Here is a 23,132-nt window from a genome sequence, read left to right as displayed (position 1 = left end):
ATGTTCATGATGAAGATGACAGTGATGATGATAGGGACGCAGACTTATATCTCTAACCAGATGGTCAAGTCCTAGAGCACAGGAACTGTATCTTATATGTCTCTGAATGTGCAGTGCAAACGTTTGCACACAGCTATTGTTCAGTTGTGTGAAAACTGTGTGTTTTCTAGGATAATAGGTTGAATATTGTAAGCACCAAATATTTGTGAAGGACTGAAAGCAGCATTTGGAGAAGACTGCTCCGAAAACAGTTGGAGGAATAAGCCAGAGACGGGGTGGGTGGGAGTTATGGGCTGAATTGTATCCCCGCAAAATTCCTATATTGAAATCCTACCCCCCAGTGCCTTAGAATGTGACTGAATTTGGAGATTGGGCCTTTAAAGAGGTGATGACCGTGAAATGAGGTCGTATGGATGGGCTCTAATCCTTTGTGACAGGTGTCCTTAGAAAAAGCAGAGATTACGAAGTGGACATACACAGAGGGAAGGCCACGTGAGGACAGAGGGAGCAGTAATCTGTAAGTCAAGGACAGAGGCCTTCAAAGAAACCCACCCTGCCGACACCTTAATTCTGGAGTTCCCAGCTTCTAGAATTGGGAGAAAATAAATTTTTGTATTTTAAGCCACCCAGTCTGTGGTACTTTGTTATGGCAGCACTAACAGATGAAAACAGTGAGAATAGGAAAGAAACACATGAGGTGGCATGAATTCACTTGGAGTGGGATTGTGACAGTGGGGATTTGTGGCCTATATGGGACCGAAACCCAGGGCCATCAGATCTAAGAAGCCTTTGGAAATCGTCCCCTTCAAATTCCTACTCAGTGCGTAAATACTCCCCTTATCCCCTTTCTCAGAATGTTATTTGAACACTGCCCCTCATACTTTGTAACTTAATTCCTTGCATTTCTGAATATCATAAACTGTAAGAATGTCTTTACCAGACCAAATCTGCCTCCCTCTGCCTCTGACTCGCTGTGTGACCTTGAGCAAGCTACTTAAATTCTCTGATCTGTCATTGGTGAAAGAGAAAAGGGATACTAACCTTTCAAGACTGTTGGGAGGATTAAGTGAATCCTTGCATGATGCTAAGCATGGGGCTTTCTTCTTAAACGGCAGTTTGGCACCCTGCCCTGTCCCCATCGGCTTTCCATCTTTAGAAAAAGTTGCCACTGGTTTATCGTCTTTGCTTTATATTTAAAAATGTAATTCATGGTGAGTTTTCCATCGAGGTAACCTGAAGATATTGGGAAGGATCTTTGTTCTTTAATGAGTTCTCATCAATAATTTATACATCACAATGTCCACGTTGTTAAAGCTTTTTTCCTTACCATTTTCTTTTGATGTAATAAAGGAAATAACTAGAAGACTTAATGGAATTTTTAAATAAGAAAGAATTGTATGTCATTTACTTGTGGGGTAAGGCTTTTTTTGGGGGGGGGGAATTCAATAAAAGATGAATTTTCAGTGATACTCATTTTTTTTTTTTAAAGCCAAACTTTGTTAGTGAATTGGAACATTGCAGCAAATAAGTACACAGATGTCAGTGAACTGAAGGTCAAGACTTCATAATTAGGAAATCTTATGCCTAATTATGGCTACACTCAGAGTGCTGAGAACATGTAAATTGGCAGGATACGGTTAGACACTGCATTTGAACATCTCCATCCTGCCAATCCATACAACCAGTTTTAGGAAGAAAGGCTTTTACAAAATTTCCTGAAGCACATTTACCTTCTTCTCCCTTCAGTAATCAACTTCAATGTCCTTTGGAAGGAGAGAGCAGGACTCTCATTCATTATTGTTTCTATTATTTCGAATTTAACATTTAAGCCAAAGAAATGAATTCTATGAATTCATGAATGTCAGGTCTTGAATTTAATGTTTAGATGACCTGCATGTTTCTAAGCTTATTTTTTTTAAAATAAGCTGCTACGTTTATGGTTAATGAACCCAAAGAGAAGAGCAATAGAATATCTAATGTCTAACGGGAAAATAAGATTATGAGTTATAAACAATGCAAGTATGTTGTTTAAATTACACGTACAATGAATAGAACAATAAGATCCAGCTAATAGACAGGAATTTTAAAAATAATTTAAAAAGGAATTTAGAAAGGAATGTAAGTAATTCACAGTGAGTTTTGCTTTGAGATAGATCCCCGTGTCCCAACAAAAGGGAACAATTTGTCTGTCTGGCTGGGTTCCAGGTGTTCTTGTGTGGCCTGGGCTCAGGGAAAAGTATTTGTAAGCACTTTTGCATCATAAATAGAAGTCTCATATAGTCTCTTAAATTTTACATGCAAGCAGTCCGTTCTGTTTCTTGATATACTAAATCTGGGTTTAGCAAAAGGCTAAATTCTACGTGTATCTAAGAACACGCTAGACTCATCTGACCCTTTAGTTGTAGCACCTCTGTGTAACCAGATGAACATGTGTGCTATGGTGACTGCTTTTTACCTGGTTTGAGTGTCTGTCCACTATGTCATTTCAGACCTGGTCTGGTTTCCATGACCTAGGCGCTGGGATAATAGGTCGTTGGCTGAGGATTACTGGACCAGACATCTGTGGTCTCTGTCTCCAGTGATTCATGGTCAGTGTATTTGGGGTGATGGGACAGCTGGGGCTAGAATCTGACTGGGGCTGTGTTGGTACATGAGCTATCTGGGGTCGCTGCCTTCCTTCTCCAAAGTCTGCTGAGAGCAATGTAAGCTCTCGGTCGAGGCGCCACAGAAGGCCCTTCCATCGGGGATTCTCTTCCCGGGCAATTGCACCTGCAGCTCCTCCATTAACTAGGAGCAAAGAGATTCCAGAGCTTTCCAGCACTGGGCAACAGACTCTGCTTCTTGGCCCTGCAACTGTGTGAAGAGCTAGCGCAGAGAGAGGTCTTCTGCGTTGTTACCCACGGGCTCCGTAAGCAGGAGCTGCTCTCTCCCAGACAAGGCCGGGGCTGGGTGTGCCCTGCTTGTGACCTCAGGGTGGTGTGCATGGGACGCTGAGAGGCCGCCAAGCCTCCCCATGGCGTAGGAATGGTTGAGCCTTCTCTTCAAGAAGATTCGGTTGTTCAGAGGGAAATATGCTGTTTTATGTTCAGGATTCATGTTGTTCGCAGGGGAAAACTTGGCAGTCCCTTTGGATGAGCACAGCTTTTCGTGGCGCTTGGATATGGACTAGGTGTCTGAGAGGGGCTTCCTGTCCGAGGCTTTGGTGATGTGCAGACAGTGTCCTCCACAACCTCCCTGCAGTAAATGCAGCCGCGGATTCCCCAGGGTGCAGCGGGGCACGGGATGTTGACATGTGACTCGGATATTTCAGTTTTATCTTTTCTTTCTTGGGACTTAGCCAGACTCTTACCATAAAAGCACAAACTGTTTTATTATGGGAAGTTTCAAACACACGTCAGAGTAATTGGGCAAACCACCACATGTGCATCATTTAGCTTCAACAATTATCAATTCGTTAGCCAGAGTTTTGACCTTGCAGTTGTTCAGACTTTTAATTATGAATGGCCTTGATGTTGTGTGGAACCAGGCTGGCCCATGATGGAAACTGAAATTGGCCTGGAGTGTCCTTTAACCAGGAGTGGTTTAAATAATCTCCTTTCCATTTTTCAGAGGCTCAGGGGCCTGTTCGTCACCTTGTTTTGCCTGGGATTGTCCTAATCTTGTTTGAGTTTTAGTATGAACGTGCTGTTGAGGAATGTATAAGTTGCCATGATGCGATCTTAACAAAACACAAAGTCATCAGAGATAGAAAGGAAATAGGAGAGGAGGGTGGTCTGCGTGCAAGTCTACCTTTAAGCAGCTTGTTAGAAAGTCAGCTTAATTGAACGAACATGCAAATGTCTATTATGCATATGAGTAACTGAAGTCCCAGATGTCAGGGACCCCCAATTCTGGTGAACGGTCTTCCTGTCAGAGTTTCCAAGTCTTCATGAGTGGTTAGGCACTTTATGTACAAGAGATGCTTTCAACCTTCAGGAAGGCTTTCTTTAGTCCATTTTGACATCTCATTTGAATAAATTTGGCTAAAGGAAATTAGAGTCAGTGAACCAAAAGGACAGTCAATGATGTTGATAAGGAACGGAGCCAGATAGCAAGGAGAAGGTAGAAAAATGACAAGAAATGCAGAGCAGGATCTAAAATACTACAGTTGTCAGGGGTTATGGTCTTTCCCCACTCCCTATTTTATTTCCTCCATAGCATTTATCACTTAATTTACTACCTTATTTACTTGTTCATTTCGTTTATAGTCAGCATCTCCTCTGGAATATAATCTCCATGAGAGGGTCTTATTCACGTTTGTGTCCTAGAGCAGTGCCCCCCAGGCATCCGTGGGTCCCATCACGGTGACGATAGGATAATACACCGCTGAGCGTGGAAAAGGATTTGCAATCTATTGATAGGGGCTTAAGCCCTGACCTTATACTTGTCTGCCGGGATACCTTAAACAATTTTTCTGACGTCTCTGTCAAGTCTGTTCTCAACTCCTAAAATAGATCTGGTCATACCCACCTGCCAGAGGTGGTGGAGATTAATGAGATGCTTCACTGCAAGCAAGCTCTATAAACAATGAGTGTCAATGTCGGGTAAGCTGGGGATTTTATGTTTGCACTGAGGTCACTGGGATATCAAGAAGAGATAACTGTATTTTCTGTATACTTGGTTGAAGAGAGGAAATAAAATAGAATGGATAAATTCTGATTCTTAAAGACAGAAGTCAAGTTTCTCATGCTTTGTTCTTGACAATTGGGCTTTCCTGAGGTGAACATGATAAGAGAATAAGACAGAAAAAGAAAGTTGGGGCCAGATTGTCAAGGGCCTTAGGTTCCACGAAGGGGAGTTTAGATTAGTTATTCATACATTTGGCTGTATATTTCATACAGTATTTTTTTTTATTTCAGACAGTATTGAAATATAAAAATATCAAACAGAAGTCAGACTCTGAGAAGATATAAATTAGAAAGCAATATCCAAGTTAGAAAGGGGACATAGTCATCTAGGTCACAGAGCCCTAGATGGTTGTTAAAGTTCAATCTCCAGTAGACTCTGAGCTTAACTGCAGCCAAATCAAATAGTAAAAAACAAACAGTGCAGTCATATGATCTGCCCTGATTGTGAGGACAAAACATCAGTTCTCACGACTAGCAAAATTTTTACTGGCACTAAAATGAGTGAATTTTCCTGGCTAGAGCTGTACAAATGCAGCCCAAAAACATGTAGCTATTTATTGTTCTCAACAATGTCCTCATAGTAAATGCAATAGTAGGTTTACTTGGGATGGTTTCTGATAGGACCCTTCAATATTTAGTTGACAGCATACGCTGAAACATGAACTCAGTGAAAACAATCCACTTTCAACTCAGTGAAAGAGAGGGCAAGAGAACATAGTCCAGGATACAGTTTCCTGGTGGTTGGGTTTAATGTAAGTGTCAAGCAAAACCCTGACTGTGTGGAGAAGGCTGAGCTCTATGCATGCACACGTCTTCAGAAACATTGGTCCTTCCAACCAGACTTGGATTGAGGTGACAGTCAGCTTGCCTCCCACCATTCCTCGCAGTCCATTCATCTCAATTTACATTTCTTGGTGGCACTTACCATTACGTGACAGGATGTTATGCATGTCTTCATTGTCACTCTAGGGTATAAACTAGAATATAAGCTCCATGAGAACGGGGACTGTCTCCTGTCCTTTATCTGTCTCTAATACTCGCTGTGTTGCTTGGCATATGGAAGTGTCCAAAACCTTTGTTGAATGAAGGGGGTTGATGAATGAAAGTTGGACGATACCCAGCTTCAGTTAAATCATCTGGTAAGAGCCAGTTATGCTATGAGGTCTGACAATGCTGAATAAAGATACGCTTACACTTGGAAGATCATCTCAGACGGCACCGCTAGCATCCTACTATGAAAATTGAAGAGCTAATTCAACTTTGCCTGAATAAATGGCCATCAACTTCTGCTTTGAGATGCGTGGGAATTACTTCTAGTCAGGGTTAGGGTGTTACCAGAATAAACTAAGCTATAATAGTGAAACAAGGTAATGTAATGTAAAGCAACATTACTACGTATAATACAATTTTGGGTCTTTTTTGGCACATGAACTACGGTTTCCAAAGTTTTCTTTCAAGCCAGAATCCTTACAGAGGCTTATAAAGCTCTACATCAGGGTTTTCAACTGAGCACTGTCAACATTTGTGCCAGAAAATTCCTTGTTCTGGGGCCTGTCCTGTGCATTGTAGGATATTTAGCAGCATCCCTCATTGCGATTCACTAGATGCGTGTAGCAAGCCCCCTGCTGTGACAACAGAAAATGTCATGCGACACTGCCACGTCCCCCAGGGGTGAGATGGCCTCTAGATGAGAACCATAGCCCTGTGTCATCTGAGCCTCCTCTTTCGTGTCCTACCACTCTCCCTGCCACACGGCCCACTGGCTCCTTCTTGGGAGGGCTAGTCTCCACCTTGGCGTCTTTACACTGACCATTCCCTTTGCCTAGAAATCTTCCCTCAGATGCCTCCACGGCCCACTCCTTCACCTCCAACAGGTCTTTGTCCAGTTGTCCCCTTCTCCGCACGCCCTACATAACCGCCCCCCACTTTTCTCCCCCTCCCCTACTTTAGTTCCCCCCACAGCATTTATCACCGAATGTACTACCTTATTTACTTGTTCACTCTATTTATCGTCAGTCACCCCCACTGGAATATCATCTCCCTGAGAGAGTCTTGAGCACTTTTGAGTTTCCAGCTCCTAGAGCAGTCCTGGGCGTACGGTCACTGCTCACTTTGTTGAATGGTGAGTAAATGAGTGCAGGGATGACTGAAAATATTTTTTAACCTAGAACTTTTCAAAGTAAGCTTTTTACCACGATCTGAGAACATTTCATTAATGTACACATGGAATGTTTGACTTCAAGCTGTTGAGGAAAATTGAGATTCCACATTGGGTTTTAAAATTAATCTCTGTGAATCACTTTTCATTTTACTTAAGAAAGACGTTTACATATACATATACAATAATTTTGCCAGGAAGCATCGAGTCTTAATTTAGCTAAGCTACTGATTTTAAGTAAGTCTGTTTTGTGTCTTATGTGGTTAAGTTAATTGGACCTAGATTAGTGATATCATAGTCAGCAGGATACATTGCTTGGTTGGTAAACAGTTTACAACTTTCAGTGATCAAACACAGCTTTCCGCAAAAAATATGCTAAAAACATAGCGTCTAGTGAAGATTAATGGCTTCTTATAAGTCAACAGTCTTGAATCTATTAAAAGAAACCTTTGAATATTATAGGAAAGCTCTTCATTCTTAGAAAATAGACTTGGGAAGAAATCTAACTTTATTTTATGACCATGGCTATATTCATCTTCCTCATCCATCAATCAAAGTTTAAAAATTAATTCAATATTTTGCTTGCTCAAAAGCAATTGCTTCAGCAGTTTCTTAAAGTTTATTTCAAGGTTCCTGCTTAAAACAAATCAAAACAAATGTGTGGCTTCTGTTTTGGCTTTAAATTCAATTTAAAAAGTGAACCTGCAGATACTTAATTTGGGGCTTTTAATAATTTACTTTCATAAGTAACATAGTTTCCATGGACCACACGGATGATATGCAAAATGTATCGCCCAAATAACCAAAGAAATTGATCTGCAATATGGACTGTCTGGATACAGACCAAGTAAATTTTAGAGGCTAGCTGCCAAAAATAATGACACATAGTAACTTATTGTGTAACTTATTATGACGCTGAGGCCCGCTTTGGAATTGTATGCACTGGGCATGCCACACATCTCCAGATGCACAATGGGCTCCAAAGGTGTGCTCTGGTGTACATTTGTGCAAGGATAGTATTTTCCTTAGAAGACAGTTCTACACAAGGAGTTTCCTATTTAAAAGGCTACCTTTCTAACCTCCTTCATGCAGCTCCTCTCAGCTTGCAATTACAACGTCTACAAGGTCTGACAATTAAGTTCGCGAACTTGTTGCAGCGCTATTGTTAACCTTTTCTTGATATCAGGGGAATTATTCATTATGAATTTGTACCAACTGGACAAACAGTTAACTAAGTTTACTATTTGGAAGTGCTGAAAAGGCTGCGTGAAAAAGACGACCTGAACTTTTCACCAACCATTCATGACTCTTGCATCATGACAATGCACCAGCTCACACAGCACTGTCTGCGAGGGAGTTTTTAGCCAGTAAACAAATAACTGTATTGGAACACCCTCCCTACGCACCTGATCTGGCCCCCAATGACTTCTTTCTTTACCTAAAGAAAAAGGAAATATTGAAAGGAAGACATTTTGATGATATTCAGGACATCAAGGGTAATATGATGACAGTTCTGATGGCCGTTCCAGAAAAAGAGTTAAAACTGCTTTGAAAGATGGACGAGGCACCGGCATTGGTGCACAGCTTCCCAAGGGGAGGACTTCAAGGTGACTGTAATGATATTCAGCAATGAGGTACCATGTTTCCCCGAAAATAAGACTGGGTCGTATATTAATTGTAAGCGGGCATTTTCCCGCCTATGATGAGTTTACTTGTTTCCTGCAAAAAATGTGTTAAGGTTTGCTCCAAAAGACGCATTAGGGCTTATGTTCAGGGGATGGCATCCTGAAAAATCATGCTGGGGCTTATTTTCTGGTTACCATGTTTCCCCGAAATAAGACCTAGCCAGACAATCAGCTCTAAAGCATCTTTTGGAGCAAAAATTAATATAAGACCTGGTCTTATTTTACTATAAGACCAGGTATAATATAATATAATATAATATAATATAATATAATATAATATAATATAATATAATATAATAATACCAGGTCTTATATTAATTTTTGCTCCAAAAGATGCTTTAGAGCTGATTGTCTGGCTAGGTTTTATTTCGGGGAAACACGGTATGTAGCACTTTTTCTAGGATGAGTTTGTGAACTTAATTGTCTGACCTCGTAGGCAAACACAAAAGGAAAAAACTCACAATATCATGAAAAGTCAGATAGGAAGCCAACTATTGCTAGAATGAAAAGCGAATTTCCATTTGCCACAAAGAGGTGTGAGAGATGATAGAAAGAGATGGCAGAAAATTTAGCTCTGAGAAAAAACCATTGTTTTAATTCCAATTGTTCTTGTTTCGATGTTCTTAAAGAAGACCTGACTCTGCAGATTATAAGAACTTGTCATATTCCCTTAAGAAAACATATTCGATTAACAAGAGAAATGTACCTATATACAATCTGGTAGTTTTGGTCCAGGTAAATGTCATGTTTGACTGTCTGGCCTCTTGGATGGTTGCTGAGGTCGGGTCCATCCACTCCTGGTTTAATCGCTGTGGCAAGGGAGTCCTCTTATGGTGTAAAATACGATCTCACCATGCAAGGGACACTTTTTCTTAGAGAAGAAGTGTGTTGGGGCGGGCAAGTTGGATGGGAAGCATCATACCCATGACTACATATAGAACGCAGCCATGAAACAGTTTTGCATGATGACCTCAGTGGGTGTTTCTTTCCAGGAATGCAAAGTGGAGTCAGTACTAGGACATTTAAACATTCAATTTGCGCAGTGATATGTTCAAGATTTAAAAAAAAATAGACAATTTTTTAAATTATAATTTTATCTATAAAGTATCTGTTTTTAATAATAGAAGCTAAAATGACATTTGATAAAATTCAATCATCATTCAGCATATTACTTAGTGGTAAATTCTACAAACCTCCTTTTGAAATCAAAATTATTCTGGAAGAGCCACTAATGTAACTGGGAAGGCTGGAGAAGGGAAGGCAATGTTATCATTGTTTGCAATTTATAGGCAGATGTTGGAGGTTGTGTTTTATCTAGAAAACAAGAAAATCAACCAAAAACTCGCTGACCTGTAATGAGAGCTCAGTGTGATGACTACTGACATAACTAACACTTTCTATATCAGTAACAGTCACTAGCCAGTGTGATGGGTATTATAAGAAAGGGATGAGGAAAATAGCTCATTAACAATAGCCTCAAAGAAATCTAAATATGCGGGAATAAATTTATCAGGGAATGGGCAAGAACACTAAAACTCGACTGAGAGACTAAAGAAAATTGAAGAGAGGAATGGATGACGCTGTTTTTTCCTTCTGGAGGAAGGAAGACGCTGTGTTGTGCTTGGGTGTGGAGGTACAGGGTGAGGATCCTTGGTTAACAACACCTGAAGAGGGGAGAGTCTCTCTAAGGTTAGGGGCAGGAAGCTGGGGCGCAGGAGAGAGAGGGAGGGTGTGCTTAGGAGATGCTGTGGGCGGGGCTTTGGAATTGTAGAGATTTGAACACCTGCCTGAGGCTTCAGGAGAGCTGGGAAAGGTGCTTTTTCCATTTTGTTTTGTTTTTTTAAGTAGTGAGGTTTGCTTGTGCCATTCTCTTTTGCCTCCTTCCCTCCTTTCTTCATGAAAATCTGCAGTAACCATCGACATTGCTTCACACAGGCTTTGGAGCCACAGTTGTGTTTCTGTCAGATGTGTCACCACCCTCTGGCCAGCGATAAGGCTCTGTTTTATTTGGATTTTACAACTGTCTCAGAAATGAACCTTCCAAATTCAGTCTTCTGGGTCTGAGATGTGCTCTTTTACTAAGATAATCTTAATATAAAACAACAACAAAAAAAGCAGGTTACTTGAATTACAGTGCTTTTATTTTCTCTTGATTCAAGTCAACTGCATGGTGGTAAGTTGAGGCTAATTTACAGGGGGATTCAGTAAACGCAATGCTCTGGAAGGGTGGGCCGAGTAGGACATTTGATGATGCTTTGGTCACCAGTGCTGTGTATGCCGAGGGATTTTAGTTGGTTGGAGTGACATCTAATTTAATGGCTGTTGCACAATATATCTGCTCCAGCAATATTGCCATTTTCATGTCAGCATTTCCAGGTCAGCAAAACTTCTTCTTCTTCTTTTTTTTTTTTTTTTGCTTAAAGTTATCCTTTCTATTTCTATTTTAGGAAGATTGAAAGTGGTAGGAATAAATATGAATGAAGACCCATACAAATAAATGTTAGAAATTACACTGTAAAGCAATACATTTCTTTTAAAGCTATGGTTTTAATCAGGTCACGATATAAGTGATATGATTAAAAATAGTGTTGGCATAATTCTAAAAAGAAGTGGTGCTCGAGAACTTGGAGTTTCACAGCCACAGCATACAGTTTAGAGGACTCAAGTAACATACACTGTCCATTTGTATTTTAGGCAACTTTTTCCTGTAACTGCGATGATCAGTATATTGGAACTTTCTGTGAAGAGTTTGATGCCTGCCAGAGGAAGCCCTGCCAGAACGACGCGAGCTGTGTTGATGCAAAGGAAAAGCAAGATGGAAGCAATTTCACCTGTGTCTGCCTTGCTGGTAGGGTCGCCAAAGCTAATCACTATTATATATCACTCTGTAGAATATACGCTTATTAATTAAGGATGGCTAGACAATAATTGTCCAGGGGTGGGACAAGGTGCCTTCAAAATCCCCTTTGATTCTGTCAGTCTCTGCTTTATATAATCAGGGAAAGGAAGAAGGACGTTCACATGGGAATAAGCGCCCTGTCCGTCGGCTGGCTTTCTGACATTTCCGTCTGAGCATTCCACCATTTTCGTTCTGGGATAATGATATTCTTGATCAAATAGAGGCCTGGATGTTTCAAAAACAACTCTGCAGATATGTACCATGTGTGTGCTGGCCCTGTGCTGGGTGATTATGCTGAATCATTTAAGAAAAACCTAGAATCAACTGCACAGGTGGTTATGTAAAGCCACCTAATCTGCCTGTTTCTGTTCATTTCCTTTTGTTCGTGTATGTTCCTTCACCTGAGTTCCTGGCACACTGTTCCCTGCAATGAGGCAAAGCCTTAATATTCCTTGATGAGTGCAGGGGATTCGTGGATGTTGCACGAGACTTTCAAAGCCTCAGAGCACAATGAGTGAGTCTCAGGAGCCTGCAGGAGACAGTGTGCCCACCCCCTACTATGGTCTGCCAGCCAGTTTAGTGGACTCACTGCTTAGCCGCCTCCATGCTTAACCCTCGGGGAGCACGAATGGCATTTACCAGAGAACATGCCTATACAGCTTAAAAGCAAACACCAAATTACTCCTTTTTTATTATCAAATAATGTGACATCATCTTTCAAAAATGATGTCATCTTTCCTTTTGCATTTCATCCTGTTGCCAACTTCTGCCACTGAGTGGGGATTCAGAATGAGGTAGGGGTTGGGGGTGGAGAGAGGGAGAGGGACAGAAGGAGGTGGGAGTTGGGGGGATTAAATGTTCATCATAAGAAACAAGACCCAACAATGCAGAAGTTTATAAATGAAAAAGTTCTTTACTCATCTATCCCGACCCAAACTTCATCAAATCACAGGGGTCGTTTGAATAGTTTGGTATGTTCTTTCCAGATCTCTCCCTCTCTCTCTCTCTCTCTCTCTGTCTCTGTCTCTGTCTCTGTCTCTGTCTCTGTCTCTGTCTCTGTCTCTGTCTCTGTCTCTGTCTCTCCCTCCCTCCCTCCCTCCCTCCCTCCCCCTCTCTTCCTCCCTCCCTTCCTCTCTCTTCTCCTCCTCCCTCTCCGTCTCCCCGCCGTGTGTCTGTGCATGTGTGTGTGTGTGTATCTATGTGTGAATTTGCATATTTTTCTTGCAGATCAGATGATTAAATGTTTTTCTATATGTTTTTAAAAAGTGATTACAGTATATACATTGTTCTAGAACTTGCTTTTTTCCAGTAGATCATAGATTTCCTTCCATGTCAGTACATGTGGAAGTACTTAATTCATTTTAACACTTTCATAGTGTGTCTCCTACATTTGTATCTCCAGGTGAGGCACCCTTCAAACCCATTGATCTAAGTGCCTACTTGGCATTTCCCCCATTGCCTCCATTCTTCCCCGTGTTCTAGGACAAATCCTAATCAGAGGTAGAAAAGATTTGGGAAAACGGTTTCCCCAGGACCTGAACTCTGTCTTTTCTCATCACTTTCTGACTTGTTCCTGCGGTTCTCTTAAGCAGGTTTCTACTTTATCAGTTCCTATTTCCAGTAGTAAGAACAGCCCCCTTTCCCCCTTTTAGCTCTACATCGCAATAAGCTGCACACACACACACACACACACACACACACACACACACACAGCTAATGTTTACTGAGTGTTTACCGTGTGCCAGGGCTGTGCTAAGTGCTTTCCAAAGTTGTTTTTAGAACAATCTCTGAGTTAAGCACTCTTAATCATGCTGATTTTATAAGTGAGAAAACTGAGGGAATTTTGTAAGTTGGCCAAGAATATTAGGTTGAGCAACACCTGACTCTACTGCAGGAACACATCAATCCCCAAATCCCAGTGGATTCCAAGAAAAGGTTAATTTCTGCTGTGTCATAGTCTGATGAAGACACTTGGCCTCCAGGTGGTCACTTAGGGATCTGGAGGGTCCTGTGTCATATTCCCACAGCACTGCCTGGAGGTGTCTTATATCATTTCCACCACATGCCTTTACCTAGAATTCGGTCACTTAGTCCCTAGAGGCTCACTGAGGAAGAGGTGAACATTCTCAAGGTCTCTGCCATGCCAGCTGCACAGGCCAACTACTGGGGCTGGGCTTTGAACCAGGTCCCCCGGCCTCCAAAGCTCATGTTCTTGACCATCTTATTATACTCTCTCTGTGTATGCAGCCACACTGTGTGCTGAGTACTTTCCTCGTACAAATATGTGGCTCAAGACCATGTCTTTCAACTCTCTCATCTCAAACAGGTCTCTTTTTAAAAGAAGAAATATTAAGCAATTTTGTCCAAAAAAGGGAACTGGTTGATCAAAAAGAGGAGTTTTATAGTAAATTGACTTCTGAATGTCCTTGAAAAACTTATTTTCCATAGGAAATCTATATTTCCTTTGTGGAAGAACTATTTACAGGTTAATTAACATCAACTAATTGCCCTGCGAAGCTCCAGATATAGACATAAGAAATGGCAAACAGTGGGAAGTGTATTTTCCTTTTGAAAATTTATCCTGCTGTGCTCTGATTATTGCAAGCTTGATCATGAGAAATTATCTTGTTTGGTGAATGAGTGAATTCAAACCAGGTTCTTGTCACCAGAGAACAAAAATTCCCAACAATGTCTTTTCACGGAGACATTGTCGTGATGCAATGCTCATTTCTCTGGAGAGGAGACATTTCTTGGAAAGTGAAAATATTGTCAGCAAAGCAGCTTCAACTCCAGATTTTATAACATTGTGATAATTTGCTATAATTTCTGTGTCCAGTGCCAGTAGAAATAGAATTTTTTGAGTCATGGGTAATCAGAAGTGTAGGAATATGGCAGACGGGGTGTTGAGTTGGTTAAGTAACAAGCTCTCTGTTATAGTTTTCATTTTGATTTTAAATACAATTTCTTGGAAGCATGCGATGAGTTTTTAAAATTGTAAAACATTGATATATGTCATATACACCTGTATACAATATAAAATGAATTATAGATTATGGTCAGTAAAATTTTTATTTTGGGGAGGACATTTTTATAAAGTGTGATTGATTTTTTTGAAACGTCTTTGTAATACTTTCAAAATGAGGGGGATTGTCAACAGCATCAAATATTGCCGGAGAATCTAGCAGGAGGTTACGGCTTTGTCAACAGGGTTTGTCCCAGCCATTGGCAGCTTCCTATTGCACTGATGTGATAAGAGCTACATTAGCTTTGAGGGACCTCTAACAGACTACATACAGGGCCAGATGCGAGGGAGGGTAGCCAGAAGTGACCAAACCCTCTGAAGAGGAGCAGCGTATCTGGAGATAAGTCATTGCCACTTAGTTTTCATGTGGCCTAGAAGCTTCCTCAAGTGACACTGGTTGGCAGGGATGAGGTGAACAGGAGGTGGGCAGGATGTGAGAATGAATGAACAGCAAACGTGGACTGCTCCAAAGACAAGTTTAGTGGCAAAATTAGTGTGACGAGCAGAATCAGAAAGTCTTTTTTACTTAGTTTTTTAAAACATTGTAGCATACTGGTTAAGAGCACAGGCTCTGGATTCAAAATGCTCAGATGACCGTCGTAAATCCCATCCAATTAGGCCTTAAATGTGGGCTACGTTGCATTGCCACAGTGTCTTACTTTCTGATTCAAGATGAGCTTCCTAGAGACCCTCCCTGCCTGTTGCCTGAGGTTACATGAACCCTAAGTGCCGGAGGCAGGAGACCTGGTACCATCTGCCCTGGAGTCTGTACCCCTACCACTTGGCACAGCCTCTGGAGCCAGCAGCCTAAATCCTGCTTCCATCCCTACCATTTGTTTGAGCAAGTTATACAACCTTTTTGGGCTTGCTTCTTCCAGTCTGCAAGGAGATTACAACCCTCGCATGGCTGGTTATGAGAATTAAATGAGGATGCAAGTTTGTGGTCTGTTCTGTGGACATGTGTCTCTACTCCCTAGCCCTGGCATATAGAAGGTGCTAAATAAAGATTTGCTGAATGAATGAAATGAAATTCTACACAAGACATATAGTAGTGGCTCAATTCGCTTCTCCTTTCTCTGCCTTGTCTCCTTGGGCTTCTCCCCACAGCACATGTTGTGTTTTTTGCCTCCCATGTCAGACTGTGGCTGGCCTGAGGGCAGCAACTGTGACATTGTCTTACTTTTTCCACTCTGTCAGTGCCAAACCCTGTGCTTTGCACGTAGCCGACACACAATGAATGATTACGTTGAAAGTTAGCTTTTTAAATCCGGGTTTATTTTATAAAAAACTTCTAATTTCGAGAGTATAGTTTTTCCTCAAAGCAGCTTTTTCGGAAAAGCATAGCTGTGGTACCTGTTCAGAGCCACCACTGCCAAAATATTATCAGCATTTCTCAACTTCAGGGTCCCTCATTGTACAATTAGTTGGTGATTTAGCGTGTTTTCAAAAACTCGTCATTCCCAAGGCAGGGCCACCATAGTGAGTATCCCAGCTTTACTCTTTCAAACACTGAATGTAGCTCAGAAGACCTCTAGGGCCCTTGGAGTTGTGACTTAGAAGTGGGTCACCTCCTCCTGGAGACAAAGCCCGAGGAGATTTGCCGAGTCCTCCCACCCAGTTTAAGCTCTGGAAGTGAGCACATTAGCAGATCATGAATACGGTTTGTCAAAAGTGGGTTAGGTCAGGCGTTCAGAACGGAAAGTCTCTGTATGTCAAGTGTGGGAAGCCTGGTGAGTCCCGGAGGCTGGAGGACTTGACCGAGGTCACCGAGACTGCAGAAAAGCAGCAACTCTGGTCACTTCACCCTCTGTCCGTCTTTGGGTCCAGCATATTCATGGTTAGTGAATTTTCCATTACCGATGAACAGAGAGGAAGGTATGGACGCCTCTGACAGGCTATGAATGTATGTATGCTGGTGTCATGCCATTCACCCCCTCTTGGGACCAGAGAGAGCAGCATTTGGGGCTGGGGGACAAAACAAAAAGTGTGACATGGCTGGCTGGGCTTTTAATGCAGCCTCTTCTACTTAATGGTTAAGTGACCTTGTGTGACCCTCCTGACCTAGTTCTGCCCTTGGGGTTCCTCATCTTTAAAAAATGGATTGTTGTGAGGATCAAACATTCATTCACCAATTATTTATTGAACATCTCTTATGTGCCAGGCATTTCCTAGGTGGTGACTACAATGGCAAAATAGCAAAGCCCTGTGCTCAGGGCAGTCATGTACTCACAAAAGAGGAGATGAGTCAACTGTGCAGCTGGGTGTCCTTTGGTGTGTGTGTGTGTGTGTGTGTGTGTGTGTGTGTGTGTGTGTGTGTGCGCTTTCATATATGTGTACTCTGTGTGTGTGTAGTCAGGGGAAAGGGTCAGGTAGCGATAGGTGCTATGAACACAAATAGAACAGGGTGAAGAGGTGAAGAGAAGTGACAGTAGGACTGTAGATAGGGTGACTACGGAGGGCCTCTCTGAACGGGAACTGCTTGTGGAGAGATGTGAGTAACACGAGCTTGTAGTAATGTGAATATTGGGGGCAGTAGCAATCCAGGCAGCGGGAATAGCACATGCAAAGGTCCTGAGGCATGAATATGCCTGGAGTGTGTGACGAGCGCAGTGCCAGGAGAACCAGCAGTGAGACAGCTCTGGGAAGGAAGCTGGACCAGGCCATGGAGGAAGGACTGGGACTTTATCCTGAGGTGACAGGAAGCGATTGGAGGGGTGAACTGGGGTGGGCTATCTAATTTCCCTGTAGAAAGGATCACTCTGGAAGCTGGTGAAGAATAAACGTAGGGAAGGAAAATTGGGAAACCAGTTAGGACGCCGTTTACCACCCGGACAGTTTGAGCACTGTGGTACTGGTGATGCTGAGACGTTTTCCACTTGGAGTGTGTTTGAAGGTATGCCGCTCCACGTGCTAGTGGGCTGAATGTGAGCTGTAAGTGAAAGTGGATGACTCCAGGGCTTTTTAATTTTTATAACAGCTTTATTGAGATACAATTCACATACCACCAAAGTGTACAATTCAGTGGTTTCCAGTATATTCACAGAGTTGTTTAACCATCATGACAATCAATTCTAGGCCATTTTCATCACCACAATAAGCAGCCCTCCTCCCCTTAGCTGATCTCGCCACTCTTCCCGCCCCCTCCCCAGCCCTGAGCAACCACTGGCCTACTTCCTGTCCCTGTAGATTTGCCTATTTTTGACATTGAAATAAGTTGAACTATATGTGGGGCTGGCTTCTTTTACTTAGCATCATGTTGCTAAGGTTCATTCATCTGTAGCAGGTCTCAGTCCTTCATTCTTTTCTCTGGTTGAATAATACTCCATTGAATGGATACACCACATTTTGTTAACCATTCATCTGCTGATGGACATTTGGGTTGTTTCTGCCTTTTGGAGATTGTGAATAGTGCTTCTGTGAAGCCCAGCTTGATATGCTCTCCCTTCTCTCCTCCTTCACACCTTATGCTTCCACCCTGTTCTGTCTTCTGCTCCCTGCCACCTTCCAGCTCCCTCCCCCTCGCCTCTTGTCTGCAGGGATTCTCGGGTCTCATCTGAATACCAGACCCTCACACAAGCAGAATTCAGTAAGTCATGGCTGCTGCTTTCTTAGGTTTGCCTTCTCTTCCTCCTCTTCTCTCCTCTACTTCATCGCTGCCACATGTTGGTCTGTTTCCAATTCGTACTTTTCTGTGTGTGCCCTTACACTTCCTTCTCTTTACATCATGGCACTGCTTCTCCAAGGTCACGGGCGATGTTCTTCTCGCTGGTTTCCAGGGCTCTCGCTCAGTCTTCATCCTGCCGACGGGGACGCATTTCTTACCTGCCGTCCACAACACTGCACTGTGTCTGTTCTCCTGCGATCGCCAACCCTCCTCCCTTCCTTCTTCTCCCCTTTCTGGCGTCAGAGCTCAGGTCTTAGCCCTCCTTCTTCAGCCGCTGTCCTCTGCCTTTGGCAGCAATCACTCGTCCTGAGCTGTCGCCTCTAAGTGGATGGCTTCCAGACCCTCGCTTGCAGCCTGGCCTGTCACCTCAGCTGCCGCACGTTCACGGGACTTGGCACTGATGTGTCTGCTAACACCTCACCCCTCCTCTTAGACTCAACCCAGACCTGCTGTGTCCTCCTCCCTCTGCCTCCCACACGTGCTTTCAAGCTGCCCTCTTCCGACGGGCTCCAGTTTCTATCAGTCGTGCCATCGCCGCCCTCATCACTCAGGCTGGAAGCTCAGTCCTCACGATCAATTCCCGCAGCTTATTTAGCTCTGGATAGTCGCCAGGTTTGCTTTATTTACGATGATGCCCCATCTGGCCCTGTGCTTCACTTCCTCTTCCATCGCCAATGCCCTAGTTCAAGCTCCTGTCATCTGCCTCCTGAAGGATTGCGAGAAGCCTGGGCACCCTCTCCACGATTCCAGCTGCCTTGCTCACGACCGCAGCACAACACCCAGAAGCCAGGACTGGGCGGGGAGCAAGCTGGGCTGTGAGGTCAGATGGCACCCATGCCAAGCCTGCACCCACGACCCATTCTCTGTGTGACTTTGGGGGAAATTGCCTCATCTCACTGGGTCTCATCTTTCTATCTGTAAATTATGATAAGGTGACAGCGTTCCAAGCATCACAGTCCAGTGGTTGTGGGGAAGATTAAATAAGCTGGCACGTGTGGTGGGCTTAGAAAGAGGCCTGGCATACAGTGAGCACTCACTAAACATCGGCTGCTGCTGTTATTACTGACAAGCCAATAGTCGGATGCCCTACACTAGCCTCTACCACCACTTCCTCTAGCCGGAGACTTGGCCTGGGCTCCTTCTGCAACTCCCTGTCTGGCGAGCCATGTGGGACCATGTGGGACCCTCAGCGAAGACCAAGGAGAGCCAGGCCTGAGCAGGCCACCCCCCACCCACTTTCCCTGCCTCAGGGTTGGTCTTGCTCGGCTGTCACAGTTTTTACAGACAAGCCTCAGGAAAGGGAAAGAAAAAACACATGAGGAGTCAGAGTGTGGGGTCTGGAGTCTATCGTCCTAGGTATGGCCAGCTCCTCAGCTCCTGTCAGCCTGACCTCAGCCCAGCCTTTCTCCCCTACGGTCTCGTCACTGGCATCTAAATGGGCCCGACTTCGTACCATTTCCCTGCTTTTGCTCACAGGCTGTGTTTGTTTCTTGTGAAGGGTCTTCTCTGCTCACCTGGAGGGTAAGCTCCCTGCAGGCAGGAATGTTTCTAAACTTCTTTCAGACTCCCCAGTTGTGAATTTTTACTCACAAAAAAAATTCTTTTTGAAAGAATGGATGAATGCCTTCTCTGCGGTTTGATTTATTGCCCAAACTTAAAATTCAACGGATAAACATCTTTGTTAATCTCTTGTCTATCCCATGGCATACATTCTTAATTAACTTAACGTTTTCTCCTTTTTGATTTCAGTTTCTCAGAGGGAGATACTACTCAGTGAAAGGAACTTTCTTAAAAATCTTTCCCCCTTTGTAATGACCAGATTAGAAGATATCAGTGTCATAAACAGTCTGGCCTATAGCAGTATCACAATTTCTTATGTAAGTTTAAGGGAAATGGGACGAAAGGGATTATTTAAAAAATAGTGATGCATGGTGCTTATGCTGTCATTAGTCACTATATAATGGGTACAAAAAAAAAGGAGCTGGGGACAAAAATCACTGCCACGGGCTCTTAAAGAATAGGGAAACAGACCTGGAAACCATGCAATGACAGGTACAATAATTTAGTCTCGAGGCTTCCACTCATGAAAAGAAACTGTGTGTTGACAGTCCAGTCAGTAAAGGCCAGCTCCTCAGGTCCTGTCAGCCTGTGATATACGATATACTTTCACTCTTAGATCTTCCTTTGTAATCTGCATTATAGGTGTAATTCTTAAATAAATAACATCAATACTTTGCTATTAAAACACTGCTTGCTGCTAGTTTTCCAGATCAGTGGTGCTCCAACTTTTAGCTTATACTTTGTTTCAAAAATCACCTGGAGGGCATCTTAAAACACAGATTTCTGGGCCGTACCCCCAGAGTCTCTGATCCTTTGGGTCTGGGGTAATGCTGGTGAGTCTGCATTTGTCGTGAGTTCCCAGGTGATGCTTCTGCTGCTGGTCTGGGGACCACACTTGGGGAACCACTGCTCTAAGCTGCCTGTTAAAAACTGAGAGATCAAACAATATTGGCATATTGCTTGGCAGTGTTAAAATCCATAAATTATTCATTCATTATGTGCCAGGCATGATGCGAGCTATTATGGACTCAAGGCCGCACTTGATCGGAATGGCTCCTGCTCCTTCTCGGAGCTGATGTCTTTCAATCATGACAACCAGCTCGGGAGGGGGCCAGGTATCATCATCAGCCCTGTTTCACCCATGAGAGAAATGAAGGTCACAGTCAATGCTCTGTTGTCCTCACTCAGCTGATCATTGTGTCACCACCAGGACCTTTCACTCCCCAAACCACTGTGTTCCATTGTGTCTTTTGCCTGTGTACTTCTCAGATGTGGTTACTTTATTTCTAACCCTGAGATGGATTTTCCTAATTCTGCTGCATGTCAGCATTCTCTCATGCTTTTCTTTCTAGTGCATATTCCCGTTTAAATTATATTTTATTAATTACCTTTCACAGATGGGCATCCTATATCTTCTCTTTGCCTTTGGTTTTTAAATCGTGTTTGCATTTGTTCAGATGTCTTTTTCCCGTGCCAGCAAATCTTACTAGTGTTTTCTGCTAAATACCATAACTCCTGACTTCCGACGTTGAAATTGAATGCCTCGGAAGTTGAACGCCTTGATGGTGGACAGATTCCTGTTATTTATTTCCTGCTTCAGTTGCTAATATTAGGCATCTGTCTCAGCAACGGTGGCTGAGGCCCCAGCTGGGGTTGCTCAGACCTCCCCCAGGGCAAGGGCTGGGGCTGGTGGACTCTCTGCTGGCATCAGGCTTTTAACAAATCCAGCAGCTTCCCCTCACTGCACAGGCCAGGCTATTAAAAGATCAGGAATGTTAAAAATAGCTCTCACCACAATTCTCACCTTGGAAGCTTCCAGGACAGCTCTCCAAAGAAACAATTAGATTCTGCCTCTCAGAGTCAAAGCAACAGCGGGGGAATATTTTTATTTCAGTAGTGGAATCATCATACACAAAAAAAATTGTGTGGGGAAAGAGATATTTGGAAAAACAAGTGATTGATTGCCTTGTTTTTTTAATAGTCTGATTCATCTGGCCAACTTTGCTTATGCCTCATGTAATTTGCTACTAAACCCCACAAACGTTTCCTTCATTTGAAGAGTACAGGCAGTATAAATGTTGACTTGGGGTGCTGGTGGGGGGCACAGGCTTTTTGTTACATTGCTGGCAATCAAACGACAGCACCAGGGTGTTTTCTCAAAGCTATTCTGACATTCACAGGAAACAGAGCTATTTTTCTTTTTCCATACACTGATACTTTTTAAATTATATTTTTATACTTAAATACAAAATGGTTTAAAATTAAATGCTCCAAGTCTACATTAGACCCCCGTGTAATCTGATAACAAGCCCGCTGAATGGATTCAGTGCATTTCCTTAATGGTGTCTGGTCATCTTCTGCCATCTGCCAGGCTACACTTCCCAGCACATACACTTCATTTCATCCAATGTCATTTCTCAAGGTCAGATTGCTTAAAAGCACGATGCTTCAGTTTAGAGCTTCCCCACTCGTCCCATATGTCCTTGAAAGGTATCCTTACTGTGTATCCCGAGGCACAACTTTTCTTACCTCTTTTTTGTTTACTTGAATGTTCTCCAAAGAGACGATAAGACCTCTGTGATTCCCTACAAGGAGAAATCAGTGTTTCCAATGGTCATCTATTTTTGAACTAATTACTTTACTTATTCATTGAATATCACAATTATAAATTCCGTGGTAATTAATGTTTGACAGTCAAATAATTTTTTTGAAAATGGTCTTTAACTTGCTGGAGGTTGAAAATATGCCTAAGGATTCTGATCTTGAAAGTGTTCTGAAGGTACTGTTTTCCTGCTTTATGAAGGACCAGTTTCTGTTTCCAGGAAGATGAGAGGGGCTGGGACAGAAACAAGGGTTTTTATGATAAAGGGCCAAGGTCTCATGGACTTACGCTGAGGTTCTAACTGCGGCACGAGGGACATTTTGGGCTGGATAATTTTGTTGTGGTGGGGCTGTCTTGAGAATTATAGGATGTTTAGCAACATCCCTGGCGTTTATCCACTAGATGTCGGTAGCACGCCCACAGGTGTGACAATAAATGTTTCTAGACGTTGCCAAATTCTCTCGGGGGAGAACCACCCCAGTGGAGAACCACAGACCTAAGAAATTCAACCTGGAGAGGGCCTGTTGCAGGAGGAGAGAGATCTATTGATTTGCCGTCTTGCAGGTACCTGCTGAGGGTGCCGAACGCTAATTGGAGAAGCAAGAAGTTGAGAAGAGGGTCAGCATAGCACCCCTCCCCCACCCCCCAACCCATCCTGGCCTGGCTGGGGAGGGAGGGCCCTTTGGCAGGGCCACGGCTCCACTGCTATGTTAGCTAAAGTGGAAGCACAGACCATTGCACTTCATAGGTGATTTTAGATAGCACATTTTAGAGGTAACATTTTTTTTCTTTTCATTCTCTTAGCTACGTATTTATTTTAATGTGCATTAGGAAGAAGAGTAACTAGCACATTTCACCCATGCTGTTCTGGGTAT

General features: G+C 43.0%; 1 protein-coding gene across 1 annotated transcript in view; it reads left to right on the top strand.

Annotated features, from left to right (window-relative positions):
* Positions 1-23,132, top strand: part of DNER (delta/notch like EGF repeat containing) — a 274,382-nt gene that overhangs the window by 165,044 nt on the left and 86,206 nt on the right. The window contains exon 6 of the mRNA XM_019737353.3: positions 11,205-11,358. Coding sequence (XP_019592912.2) covers positions 11,205-11,358 — 154 coding nt within the window. The remainder of the gene's footprint in view (positions 1-11,204; positions 11,359-23,132) is intronic.

This window comes from Rhinolophus sinicus, chromosome 17, assembly GCF_057876585.1.
Source record: "Rhinolophus sinicus isolate RSI-liver-muscle chromosome 17, RSI-T2T, whole genome shotgun sequence".
NCBI classification, from domain to species: domain Eukaryota; kingdom Metazoa; phylum Chordata; class Mammalia; order Chiroptera; family Rhinolophidae; genus Rhinolophus; species Rhinolophus sinicus.
Note: the sequence above shows the minus strand (reverse complement) of the source record. Positions and strands in the feature narration are given on the sequence as shown.